The 13,719-nt window shown below is 57.3% G+C and overlaps 1 protein-coding gene and 1 pseudogene across 1 annotated transcript; one reads left to right on the plus strand and one right to left on the minus strand.

The window, feature by feature from the left end:
- LOC138102439 (zinc finger protein 850-like) overlaps positions 1-13,719 on the minus strand; it is a 141,615-nt pseudogene that overhangs the window by 78,476 nt on the left and 49,420 nt on the right.
- LOC138102445 (zinc finger protein 436-like) lies at positions 1,193-8,122 on the plus strand. Its single transcript, XM_069000158.1, has 2 exons — positions 1,193-1,309; positions 6,888-8,122. Exon 2 carries the CDS (start codon positions 6,915-6,917, stop codon positions 7,569-7,571), a length of 657 nt encoding a protein of 218 aa, XP_068856259.1. The 5' UTR covers positions 1,193-1,309; positions 6,888-6,914; the 3' UTR covers positions 7,572-8,122.

Raw genomic sequence — 13,719 nt, forward strand, 5'->3', positions numbered from 1 at the left:
CACGGAGCAAGGACACCCCGAGAGAGCATTTTGCTTCCACAACATCCCTCCAGGAGCCACAGTCCCTTCGCACAGCAAGCAAGAGAACAGCACAGAATCCTGGGCTGTGTCAGCCCTTGGCTACAGCAGCCAACGCAGGGAGTTCCAGGCTCCGCTGGCACAGACTCTGCGCTTGAGGGAACAGAACCCCCCCGGCTCCATTGCAAATGCTGTGCACGCCCCGCTGGCTGCAGACACCCCCTTTTTCAGCTGCAGCTGCTGGCAGGAGCTCTCCCAAACCAACGGTGTCTTAATGGCAATTTGGTTACAAAGGCAGCTCAGTTCCAGTGGGAGAACAGAAAGCACACAGCGAGCCCGAAGGCACCGACGCTGCAGCCAGGGAAAACCTCGACTTACGTGCCAAGTGGGCTAAAAAATACCCCGAATAAGCCACAGAGTACAGAGTGCAAACTGCAGCAACCGCTTGCTGGATCATTTTGGCCGTGCTGCACACGTGGCAGACTGTACCCCTGCAAGCACAGAAGGACACCCGGCAGGGGCTGGGCTGGCTGCTGAGAATGCCTCGGGCAGGAGGATCCTCCGGCAACCAGCGGGCGCCCAGAGCCGCTCTGGACACTGAGGGCTCCGTGCCCACAGCAACGGGAACACGGCGAGGACGCGGCAGCGTTCCCGTGACATCACAGCAGCAGCTCCCGCAAGAACCGCCTGGAAGGTTCTCCTCTGTCACAAAGGAGCACAAAGGATCCTCCCGGGGCACAGCCTGTTGCTCAAAGCATCCAAGAGGAACCCAGAAAATGCAGCAGACAAGGACAGCCCATAGCCAAGCCTGAACAACGAAATCAAAGCCATGCACTGATGCCCCGAATTAGGGGCGGGAGTCGGGAGGCTGCAGGGCTTCCCAAGAAGCCGGAGGCAGCCAACACGCAGGGCTGGGCAAGTCGGGCCGGGAGCAGCGGAGAGCTTTGTTTCCCTTCTCAGCTGAATGGCGGCTCGGGCCGGGCCCGTTCCAGGGCTGTTCCTCAGCTGCGGCTTTCCCCTCACGCAGCCCGGGGGGCGCTGGGAGCGCGGGGCGAGGCTGGGCCGTGTGCAGAGCCCGCCCCTCGCTGCGATTGGGCGGTGCTGCCGTCAGTCGTGGTTCTGGCGCGCTGATTGGTCGGAGCGGGGAGCAGCCCGGGCCCGGAGCCGCCGGCAGGGCGGCCGTGGCGCAGCAGAGGCGCCATTGGCGGAGCGTCTGTGCGGGCCCGGGAGCGGCGGCGGCGGCCGGAGCCCGGTGAGGCGGCGGCGGAGCTCGGAGGCGGCCCCAGCGCAGGTGGGAGCCGCGCTCGGTTCTGGCGGGGCTCGGCGCTGGCTGCGGGCGGAGGGGGCGGCAGGGGGCTGGGGCGGGTTCGTTGTGCCGTGTGGGCGCCGTGTTCGCCCTGGCGTGAGGGCGCTGCGGGAGCGGCTGCCCGCGCTCTCCTTGCCGCTGCTGCCTCGGCAGGAGCCGGTGCCGGAGCAGCGCTGGCTCGTCCCGGCTGCTGTGGGTAGGACAGAGGTGGCTGCCCCGTCGGCGGGAGTGTGCGGGAAAGTTCCCGTGGCCAGAGGTTTGTGTCCCCAGAGGAGCCGGAGGAGTCCTGTAAAAGGAACTTTATTCCTGGAGCAAGGGAGAGGCCACGGGGCATTTCCCGTGGGCTCTGTCCAAGTGTTGGAGGACGCAGCCTCCTTTTTATGCCGATTTCGCCGGCCGCATCTCCGTGTCCCTTTCCGCAGTGGCTGAGGTCCTTGGAAGGTACAGACTTCCCGATGCGCCTGCTGCATGTGCCCCTTAATGTGCACCCCCACTTTGTATAACATCCGATATTCATGGCTATGTTAAGGCTTTGTTCTTCTTCGGGAAGTTCAGGAATTTCGCAGGACCTTGGCTGTGCAGCAGTTCGTGTCAGTTAGTAACATCTTCTGAAATTTATGGTTTCTGTCGTTAGTTCCTTATCTCCAAGTCCCTGGCCCTATCTCCAATGGGATTCATACCATCTGTTTCTAAAGACACGTTCAATTTTTTCCTTTTAATTCTTCTTATTTTCTCAGTCCTTCTCTTTACAAACTTTAAAAATGCCTTAATCTGTTCTTCCTGGGCCTTCTTTGGTTTTGGGATTATTCTCGGTGACCTCATTCTGTGTCCTTTTGCAGCCCTTTCTGGGTCAGGAGGCCTGGCTGCCACCTGCATGCCCTTGATCCCCTGCTGAATGAGCTGCACTGAGCAAGGTGTGGTGCATGGTAAAAAGATGAGAGTTGCTGTAGCACCTGAGAGGAGAAACAGCATTGGTTTAACCCATGGTCTGCCAGGGAACCACGAAAACGTGTCCCAGTCCCATCCTTTCCACGTTTGGAGCAGTACATGAGCTGCTTTCTTCTTTCCTTTGTTCTCTGTTTCACCACTTTTCCTTGGCCATCTCTTTGCCAAGAGCACTTTGAGTCCTTTAATTTTCCACAACCTCCTGGTCCTTCTGCTGAAAGAGAATCTGATGCCATCCCAGGGTGAAATGTGGCGTTGCTCATGGGAGTGGATTGGTGGGTGAGAAGGTCAGGAGCTGGAGCTGTGTGCTTGGTTATGATTTGGAGGACAGCTTGTAATCTAATGATGCATTGAAATGATCACTGGGTTCTCTGGCACCTGGTATGAATTCGTTTGGGTTCCCAGGGGCTGCTCCATGGTGTTGTAGGATTTGTTCTGGTGGCTGTTCATCTTTTCCCCATTTTTGGGTGCTCCCAAAAATGCCAGGGATGCATCAATTGACCTCTTTTCTCTGATTAAATCATCACATCCTTGGATTCCCAAGTGATTTCGCTGAACTTGTTGCAGCAAAATCAGCCCAGTGTTCAAACCCACCCTGTATAACCCCGACAGTGCCAGCAGATGTTGGAGTGGGGAGAGGGATGATTCCCCCCCGCTTTTGTGAGTGAAGTTCTCCCAACATTCTCCGTTTGCTTTAGTAAGGAATTCCAAACATGGATGCCCGGGGAGATAATTGAATATCTGCCCTGGGTCTGGCTCTTCTTCCTGCCAAAGCCAATGGCAGCAGCCGTACCCGTGGCATCTTGGTTTCTCCCAGCAGCTTCAGAAGGTGTTTCTTTATTTCCCCATTCATTCTTTCCACCCGACCCGAACTCTGGGGGTGCCAGGGTGTTTGGAGGTCCCACTGTGTTCCTAAAGCAGCCAGAACAGCCTGAAGGATCTTTCCTGTAAAATGTGTTCCCCTGTCTGAGTCCATTGCTTCCACAATCCCATATCTTGGAATTGTTTGTTCCAAACATGCCTTAAGAACTGATGCAGGGATTGCTGAAGCAGTTGGAAATGCTTCTGCCCCGCTGTGAGCTGCCATGCTGTTAGCAGAAGATATTGAAGCCTTCCTGCTCAGGGCATTTCAGTGCCAGGCTCTTCCAGGCACCCCCAGCTGGGCCCTTTGAGCTGAGCATGCGGGCGCTGAGCTGCGCTTTGTCTCCTTCCCTTTCCTTAAGAGCAGCGTGTCTTGTCACTCTTTTCCCTTCTGCTGCCCTTGCAGACCCATCCCTAAACACCTTTTCTCCCTCAGGCCAGGGAATGTCTGGTCAATCTCTCCTAGGCCGGCTCTGGAGCTCTGTCACTTGGCTGCAGCCATGGGTTTCTTGCCAGCCCCGTGTCCAGGGCCGTTCAAACAGGAGGCTGGGTTCAACCCTTGCCCTGTCCTCAACTCTGAATCCTCCTGTTCCATCCAACAAGTTTCATTCTGTAAGAACCCAGCACTGCTCATCCATTTAGAGGCTCCTTTGGTTAACAAAGCTTTACCTTGATGCCAGGCTGGAACAATGAGAGATTCTGCTGCTGTCAGTTTTCAGGCCTCAGTTCCCATTAAAGCCGGGGCTGCACAATTCTGCAGACAATGAGGCCACTCTCTGGCCACTGGGTGAAACATTTGAGCCCAAGAATTCCTTTGGCATGGCCCTGTTTAACATCCACATGCAATTCAAATGGTTTTTCCCTGTCTGGGAGGGCCAGGGCAGGAGGCTCAGTTAATCTGCTTTTGAAGCCTTGAAAATTGTGCTTTCCTTCTGGTGTCCATGATGGGGTTTCTTGCCTGGCAGGAGAGGAGTGTTGTAGGGAGAGATGCCTGGCTCCAGAAGCGCTGCCTTTAGCAGGGACTCAGTAAGAGGCTGTAACCCCTTCCTTGCCTCCCTTGGAACAGGGTATTGCTTTTAGACACCACTTGTCCTGGATGCTCCAGAGGAATTTGGAGAGGCTCCATATCTGATTTTCCCTATTTCCGTGGGGCTGCCCACACTTCTGGGTTCCCTTCAGCAGAGGCCTTCGCAGACATTTGACACCAAGGTACAGCTGCATTAGCCTCTGTATCTCCTTTTACAATGTTAATTTGTATTCCCGCTTTAGCCACCAAATGCCTTCCCAGTAAATTACAATCACAATTAGGAACAAACAGAAATTGATGCGTTTCAAACCCATCCCCCACATCTACTGATAGTGGTTGAATAAAACACCCCTGCTCATCTTTCCCACTTATTGCCTGAATAATCAAGGAACTTCTTGCCAATTTCCCCCCTTAGGTGTCAGATTCGGAGTGGATCGAGAGGCCCCTGTGTCCATCAGGAGCGGCCTCGTCTCGATCCAGACGCGCCCTGAATGTTCTCAAGGGCTCTGGTGCGGTGGGTCCCTGGTCTGCTGGGAGCTCTGCCAGCCCTGACAATCCATGTCCATGTGGGGTGGACTTGCTGGTGCTGAGGGTGCTGCTGTCTGTGCTTGCAGTGTCCTTCTGGCCTGCAGATGGACCCCTGATTCCTTGCCAGGGGCTGTTTGGGTGGGCTCTGCCGTGCCGAGGAGGGCAATGCCTGTGCCAGGTGCTTGTGGCCGCCGCCGTCCCCTGGGTGCTGGGGCCCCCTTGGGCCCTGCGGTTCATCCCTGGGGGGCTGTAGAAACTCTGCCATGGCCTTTGCCTTCACCTTGGCCTTTTGCTCATCCCTTCTTGCATTCCCCTGCTGAGCCTTTCTGGCCAAGTGCTGCAGGGGCTTCTTGTGCCTCTCCTGCAGCCCCCTCAGTGCCTGTGGGTGCTCATCCTCTGACAGCTGCTGAGCTTTCTGCAAAATCATTCGTTTCTCCAGTGACCCAAACAAGATCGATAAAAGAAAATCCTGATCCTTCCACATTCCGCAGCCTCCTGGGGGCCGGGGGCCACTGCCGGCCCTGCCCGGGGGGTGTTGTGGTCAGGCAGTGCCCGGCGCTGAGCCCCGGCTGCCCCACAGCCCCGGCCCGGCCCCACAGCTCCCCACAGGCCCCCAGCCCGTGCTGCCCTGTCCTGCTGCTCCCCACCACAGAGAAACCCCCTGAAATCCTGAACTTCTTTTTCTGTCCTGTCCTGGAACGTGGGGTACAAAAGATCTGGATCAGCTGGCAAATGTTGAGGATAAGATGGCGCTGAAAAGCATCCCTGTCCTCACTTTTTTCTCTTCCTCCTCTTTTCCATCTTCCTTTTCCTTTCTTACCCCATAGATTCCTCCTGCTGCTGTTTGCCTTAACCATATTCCTGCACACTCCCTTCAACCAATCCCTTCCCAGCACACCAACACCATCCGTCCCCTGTTGCTGAGACCCCTTCTCGACTTCCCTTTTTACCCGTGCTGGGTGTCCATGTCCTTAATTAGCTCTGGGAGAATGTGCAAACTGCCTCCGCATTGTCCCCTTTTGATTAGGAAACGATGTCCATGGTTCTGTTCAGGCTTTGTTGTTGTTCTGGAAGTTGAGGAATTGAGCAGGAGCTTGGCTGAGCAGCAGTGTGTGTCAGTCAGTGCCATTTTGTGGAGCTGCTGGTTTGTGCCGTCACTTGCTTGTGTGCAAGTGCGTGTGGCTGTGTCCGAGCAGATTCAGAGCATGTGTTTGTAAGGAGGCGTTGGTGTTGTTGGTTCGCTGGGGGTGCCCGGTTTTCGGGACATCCCCCCTGGAGCAGGGTGTCCCCCCTTGGTGCAGGCGCGGCCCTCAGGCAGCGCTCAGCCAATCAGAAGGCGCGGCGCTGGTGACTCAGCAGTTGCCAGGCAGAGCCGCAGCGCCCGGCGCTCCCCAGCTGGAGCCCACGTGTGGCCCGGCCTTGGCGCCCCCCGCCAGGGGAATTTGGGGAGGTGGGAGGGGGGGAGCGCCAAGGCCGGGCCGGGCCGTGCTGTGCTGGCAGAAGTGGCTGCGGCGGGGGCCGAGTGCGGGCAGGAGCGGCCGAGAGCCCAGCGCTGCCCCAGCCCGAGCTGCCGCAGCTGCATCGCTGCTCGTGCTGTGCGATCCGAGAGCTCTGGGGGGCAGAGCGAGCCAGGGCTGGGTGCTGGGCCTGGGGGGAGCAGGAGAAAGGCTGGAGGAGCAGGGCTGGAGACCAGAATGGTGAAACGATGGCCGTGGGAGCAGCAGGTGGGATTCTGCAGGAGAAGGAGTAGTGTGAGGAAGAGGAGTGTGAGGAAGAGTAGGGACACAGGAGGAGGATCAGGAAGAGGAGGCACCCCAAGGTTCCAGCACTCGCTGTATCTGCAGCCTCCCCCCAGCCCCAGGAGCGTTGCCCCCCCCATCCAGCAGGTGATCAGGGAGGGGGATCCACGATTTTCCCGTGGGTGAATCTTGGTGTTTCTGAGGTTTCTTGGGCTCCATGTTGGTGCTTTGGTTTTTTTGTGGGGGCTGAATGTGTTTATATTCTGGAGGGTGTTTTGTCTGAATCTTGATGTTTTGGGAGTTTTGGGTCGGTGTCTTGATGTTTGTCTTGATGTTTGGGGGCATTTTGGGCTGAATCTTGGTGTTTTGGAGGTTTTTATGGACACAAGATGCCTGGTGATGGACCTGGGCAGGAGAAGCCCCCAACCCAAGGCACTCACCCCTTGTTTTTTCCCCAATCCAGGATTTGTCAGTCCCAAGGCGTCGCTGGATGGAGGAGGAGGAAAAGCCCCGGAGATGCTGCACGAGGAGGGGCTGCAAACGCAGCCCAGAGAGATCCAAGGAGGAAAGAGCCTCCCTGTGCCGGGAAGGCAGTTGGAGATCCAGGGGGAGCTCAGAGCTGGTGGAGAAGCCTCAGGGCAGGGAGAAGCCCCACAAGTGCCCAGAATGTGGGATGGGCTTCAGATGGAACTCCAAACTTATCCAGCACCAGAGGATCCACACTGGGGAGAGGCCCTATGAGTATGGGGAATGTGGGAAGGGCTTCTCCAGCAGCTCCGAGCTGCTCCAGCACCAGGTGGTCCACACCGGGGAACGGCCCTATGAGTGCTTGCAGTGTGGGAAGAGCTTCGGATGGAGCTCCACCCTGAGGGCACACCAGCGCACCCACACTGGGGAGAGGCCCTACGAGTGTTCTGAGTGTGGGAAGAGGTTTCAGAGGAGCTCCCACCTCCTCCAACATCAGCGCATTCACACGGATGAGAGGCCCTTCCGCTGCCCCGACTGTGGGAAGGGCTTCAAATGCAACACCAACCTTATAAAGCACCACCGTATCCACACCGGGGAGAGGCCCTACGAGTGTCCCCAGTGTGGGAAGAGCTTCTCCAGGAGCTCAAACTTGACCCATCACCAACGGAGGCACCGCTAAGGGAAGCCCTGCGAGTGCCCCGAGTGCGGGAAGAGCTTCGTGCTCTGCTCCAGCTCCATCCCCTGTGGGAGGATCGGCGTTGGATGATCCCCAGTGACCCCCGTGGGGCAGAGCCCTGGTGACCCCCGTTCCGGGTGATCCGCGCTGGGTGGGGGGAAGGTGTTGGAGAGATTTCTTTGCCTTCTCCTTGTGCTCCTGTGATTTGGTTGGTAATAAATTCCCTTCCTGTGCCCAGGCTGGCTCTGTTGTGCCCGTGCTGGTGCTCGGGGCGGGATCTCTCCCGGTCCTTCTCTCAGTTCCTGGACCTTTCCTTGTATTTCCTGTCCCTGTGCAGTAGCAGAGGGCAGGGACAGAGAGTTTTTAGTGTTTCCTGGCATCCAGTAAAGGCCAGCTTAGTCCCGCGGGTTTTGAGGGGCTTGTGGGGTCCTCCGTTTGCTCATTTAAACCACATGGAAACGGGGCAATTCCTTTCGTTCCAGCTCTCCTGCCGGAAGGTGGGGGGGCCTTGGAGCCTCCGGGCCCCGCCGGGTCAGGGCCCCTGCACCCCCTCCTTTCCCAACGCCGCAGCACAGACCCCGTGTCACTGCTGGGGGGGAACTGTCCCAGAGCCGCAGGCAGCTAAAGCCAGCCATGGAGTGCCACACAGCTAAACCCATCCGGCGCGGCTCCCTGGCACCGGCGGGTCCCTCTCCTCTCCACGCGGGGCCGGCGGAGCCAGCGGGAGCCGGCGGAGCCTCCTGTCTGCAGCCAGCACACTCCGCGCTGAACTGAAGAGGACACCACGCAGCCAGCAGCACAAAGGGAGCCAGGCTTTCTCCACCGTAGAGCCCGAACAAGAACACTCTTCAACGTGGCGGCTTCGGAGCCAGAGAGAAGAGAAAGTGAGTCCTGTGGGACGGAGCTGGAAATGGCGACGGGAGAAAAGAGGGCGGGGCCGCGATTCTCGTGCGCAGCTTAAAAAACTTCCTGCAGGCCGTGGTAAGAAACTGTAATATCACAAACTGTTTGTCTCTTTGATCCATTTGGAGTACATGGAGGGATGGAAAGTTAACCTATGGCCCATGAAATTTATGAAAAGTGCCTGTGCCAGGCTATATAGAAGTATTGAGAGGCTTTTAGAGACCTCCTGTCACAAAAAAAAAAAAAACAAACAACCCTTTGTGTTCAGACCAAAGTAATTCATCCTTACAAAGTCTAATAACCCCATGTGATGGCCCATGTCTGGCAGTGTGAAGGAACTCTGAGATTTTTCAGGGCAGAGATGTTTTACACCACAGCAGATTGTTTCTTCCCGGGCGGGTCTGCTGTTGGGGGCACTTTGGGAACCACGTGATGCAGAAGAAAACCCTTTTTTCCTTAAGCATAACAAAGAGACTTTTCAAGAACTGCAACACTGACTAAAATCCCATGTTCTTCTTCCTTTGTGCGAGTTGGGTAAAAGGAGGGAAGTGCTGGAAGAGAGGGGAGGTTTGCTTTAATTTCTTGTTAATTCTTTTTGCTTTTAATTCTGTTGGTAATAAACTTTTTCTTTGTACAGCAACTGTTTAAGTTTGAACCTGTGCTGCTTCACAGCTCTCTAGTTTTCCTCAATATTTTCTTATTTCCCCTTATGAAAAATAGCAGATTTTGTGTGCTTGACGCTCAGCTGCGTCAAACCACGACAGGCAGAGCCCTGGTGCCCCCATCTGAGTGATCCATGTTTGGATCCAGTGTCCTGGGTTTGCATGGCCAGGCTTTGGAAATAGGGGGCCTCCAGGGGTGGCTTCCGTCAGCAGCTTCCAGAAGCTTCCCCTGTGTCCGGCTCCTGTTCCGCCCCGCCCCTGAAGGCGAGGGTAACCCAGGGTCTGGTTCATGGCTCCCCTGGGGCAGATGAGAGTGAAACAACAGTGAAAGATCTGTGTTCATAAATATATCTCTGTAGGGTTTATTTCAGAGCAGTTTGGTTGCTGTGTGAAGGGGGTTTGGAGCCCTTTTGGTTACCATCCCCAGTAATATTAAAAGCATAAAAGTAACACTTAGGAAACATGTAAGGGCAAAGAAAGTATGAGAGTAGAAGGATACACAGTCAGCAGCCCTGGATCAGCAACAAAACTTTTGGTTTTGGTTGTTCCAATGTCGCTGTCCTTGGTGTAAGTGATGGTCCCAGGCTGGATCCCGTGGGGGCTGTGGAAGCCCCGGAAACTCCAAGTTCGGTGGGTTAATACAGGTTCAGGTTTGGGTGAACACCCAGGTACCTCCCCCGGGGGAGTTTTGCAGTGTCCGATGTCACACTGTGGATCCCGGGGCACTTTGGGGGCTCTGATGGTTTATGGCCCCTTCTAAGACATGGCCCTGCCCCTCCCAGCAGCGCAGCTGAGCCAGGCATGGCCCATGCGAAGGGATGGGTGGGGAGGAACCCCCCATGAGACCCCCAGGGAGGGACAGGGGTTTGGGGACCACCCCCGTGAGGTTCTGCCCCCACCGAGAGCCCCAGAGAACAGCTGAAGAGATCAAGTGATGGGGAAATGAAGGGACTCTCACGGGAAAGAAGAAGCTGAGAAGCAGAATACCAAGGCAGCGAGAAATAGATGAAGAAGGACTGTGCCACACTGGACTAGAACCAATCCTGTTTTCTGAAAAGTGCGTGCAGAACGCGTGGACGAAATCGAGGGACCAATCAAGAAGTGCGTGATCGCATGCACAGCCGCTGCAAAATGCATAAGTAGAGTGCAATGGAAACAATAAAATGTCTTCTGCGGAATCATATTGCTTCGTTGTTCAGAAGTCCTGAGCTCCCGCATGCTGGTGACCTCGCGACGTGATAAACGCTGCGATAATGAAGCAGACCGGACCCTTTGGATTCTGAAGGGGGTCTGTGGAGTGAAAAGGCGGGAGGCCCCGGTCAGAGCCTGCCACGGCTGGACCATGGAGGGGGAGTCGGAGAACGGCTCCATTGGAGTTGGGGGAGCCGAAGAAAGCTCCTGGGGAAAGAAGTCCGGAAAACGTACGCTGCAGCAGGTGCACCCGAAGAGGTGAGAGGCCAGGGGCTGGAGGATGGGGAAGGGTCTGTCGAAAGAGGAGCAGGCCACGTTCAGGGTCCTCCAGCATATTCTCCTTGAGAGAAGCATGACCTGGAGGTCTTGAAAAGACTGTTAAGATGGGGTTGGGAGAGAGGATTTTTTGCCACCAACGGGAGTGTTCTCAGCACTCTTGAGTGGGAAAGGCTGGGAATCACTCTCTGGGACGCCGTAAGCAATGGATTAAAAGAGACTAAGGGGCTTAGTACGCTATGGAAGTTAATAATAACGGCGCTGAGGCAAATAGAGGCAGAAAAAACAGCTGCGGTAGGGGCAGCAGCCCATCTAGAGCCAGGCCGTCCTGCGGCTGCCTTTCCGACGTACGCCCGAGAATTCTTTGGGGGAGTAGACCCAGTTATACCGTCCCTGCCTTCTGCACCCGCGGAGACGGAGTTACAGGCTCCGCAGCCTGCGCCAGAACCAGAGAAAATGGAAGTGGATGAGCTCCCCTCTCCGCAAGCACCAGAACTGCCTAGGAGGTGTCCCGTGGTGTCTCCCGAAGAGTTAACTTTAGCTCTGGGGGGGCGTGTGTGTCCCCCGCTGCCCCCATCGCCGTCTGCCTCACCGCGGCTTAGCCAGAGCGGGGATTCCAATGCGAACGGCGGGTGTTCAAAGGCAGAGCGATTGAGCCGCTTTGAGAATACAAGCGGCAGGAGAAAGAAAGAGAAAAGCAGAAACCGCTGCTGGTGGCGGAGGGGAGAGAGAATCCTGAATCAGCTGCTGAATGTGTGTCGCGGTGCCGAGTCTTCGGTCCGCGTTGGCCGCGGGGATCGCGGGCCCGGCTCCCCGGGGGGGTGGCCCCGGTGGGGGTCCGTCCGCCCTGTGACTCCTGCCGAGGAAACAGTTTGGCGAACAGAGAAGGGGGGAAACCGCGGGAGTGAGAAGGGGATGCGGGGAAATTCCAACCGGGGCAAAAGCTCGAGCGGAGCCGGGGAATGCGAAGAACGACTGATCCCCCGGCTCAAAGGCCGGAGCGGAAAAAAGAGAGTCCTGCCCACGGCTCCCCAAGCTGCCCTGCTTCCGACAATCCTGCTCGGCGGTGGCAGGGAATCATACGGGAGGCTCTGATTGAGGGTGAATTTATTCCACAAGCGTTCCCGGGAATTGCTGCCCCCAGTAATCCGAACCAACGCCAGTGGGCAGGGCTCAATTGGAAGCTCATCCGAAAAGGAGAAAAAGCTGGGATGCAGTATGGATTAACCAACCCGTACGTGCAAACTTTGTTGCACCATATTTTTACGAGTGGTTTAATGACTCCGTTTGACTGTAGAAAGCTGGCAGAAATCTTTTTGAAACCCACACAGAGACTGCTATGGCAAGCGGGTTGGGAAAGGCGTATGGATGGTGCCATGATTGAAAATCTTGAGTTCCTGCAGGAGGGTGCCCCAAAACCTCCTCAGTGACGGGACCCCTTCAAACCTCTTCATCCCAACATGTGTCTGTCTCATTCAAGATCCCATCCCAGCCACCCTCCCTCTCCCAAATACAGCCTCGTTCTTAGGGGGCCAGAGCTGCTTCAGGAGGCATCGGGGCGCGCAGGGGGCCCTTTATCCCCCTCGTGCCGCTCCAAGCTCCCGAGGGCAAAGCCCTGGTTTCTAGGGCTGTGCCCGCTCCTCAGATCTGTCGGATTTAATACCCAAGTGTGGCAGGGACACGGCCCCGGGAGCTGCGCTAATGCCCGGCAGTGCCCGGGAGGGTCTGAGGGAAGGGGAGTTCATAAGAACTCCCCCCGCACCCATCACTGCGCACGAAAAGCTTTTTTAGTGCATGGCAGCGATCTTTCGTGGTTTCTGGGCTCGGCGGGGCCGAGGCGGCGGCAGCGGGAGCCGCGGGGCCCGGCCCGTGGGGGCGGCCGGAGGTGAAAAGTGCGCGGCGACCCCAGCGCGGTGCCCGAGGGCTGAGCGGAGCTGGTCGGGAACAACCCCCGGAACCCCCCGGTGCCCGAGAGCTGAGCGGAGCTGATGGGGAACAACCCCCGGAACCCCCCGGTGCCCGAGGGCTGAGCGGAGCTGGTCGGGAACAACCCCCGGAACCCCCCGGTGCCCGAGGGCTGAGCGGAGCTGGTCGGGAACCCCCCGCTCGTCTCCGCCGCTCCAAGCCGCTTTCCCGGCTCCGGCTGCCGCCGCCGCCCGGCCCCGGCGCGGTCCCGCGGGGTCGCCGCTCGAGGCGCAGCTGGAGGGGCTCGATCCGGGCCGCGCCCCGCCCGTCCCTCGCTGCGCCTCCTTCAGGGACGCGGGGATGCGGGAATACCCTGGTGAGGCTCTTTTCTTGCATTTTATTCTATTCTCTCTATTGTTTTTTCTGTTCTCACCCCTCACCCTCCTCGGCGCTGCCCTTCTGGCCACACCCGACAGCGCCCGTCCCGCCGTGCGGCTCTTGAGTGACACCGGGCGCCGCGGACATCCCGGTGCAGTTTTTTAGTCTATTTAACGCCATTCTCTGGATTTTATTCTACTCACCCTCCGCCCGTCCCTCGGTGCAGCTCCTTCAGACGCGGGAGGGGGAGACGCCTCTCGGTGCGGCTCTTTGGTTGTATTTTATTCTCTTCTCTGTATTTCCTTTCGTTCCCAGCTCGCCCGTCCCGCTGAGCGACTCCTTCAGGGACCCGGCGCGGCACAAACCCCTCGGGGCGGCTCCAACAGAGCCCCGCCCGGCGCCGCTCCCCGAGGCCTCCCCGCTGCTCCCCGGGCATCGGATGCCGCAGGCCGACCCGGCCCCTTCTTCCTCTTCCTCTTCCTCTTCCTCTTCCTCTTCCTCTTCCTCTTCCTCTTCCTCTTCCTCTTCCTCTTCCTCTTCCGCTTCCTCTTCCGCTTCCTCTTCCTCTTCCGCTTCCTCTTCCTCTTCCGCTTCCTCTTCCGCTTCCTCTTCCTCTTCCCCCTCCTCTTCCTCTTCCCCTTCCTCTTCCTCTTCCCCTTCCCCTTCCTCTTCCTCTTCCTCTTCCTCTTCCTCTTCCTCTTCCTCTTCCTCTTCCTCTTCCTCTTCCCCTTCCTCTTCCTCTTCCTCTTCCTCTTCCTCTTCCTCTTCCTCTTCCTCTTCCTCTTCCTCTTCCTCTTCCTCTTCCTCTTCCCCTTCCTCTTCCTCTTCCCCTTCCT

This window comes from Aphelocoma coerulescens, unplaced genomic scaffold, assembly GCF_041296385.1.
Source record: "Aphelocoma coerulescens isolate FSJ_1873_10779 unplaced genomic scaffold, UR_Acoe_1.0 HiC_scaffold_75, whole genome shotgun sequence".
Classification (NCBI taxonomy): Eukaryota; Metazoa; Chordata; class Aves; order Passeriformes; family Corvidae; genus Aphelocoma; species Aphelocoma coerulescens.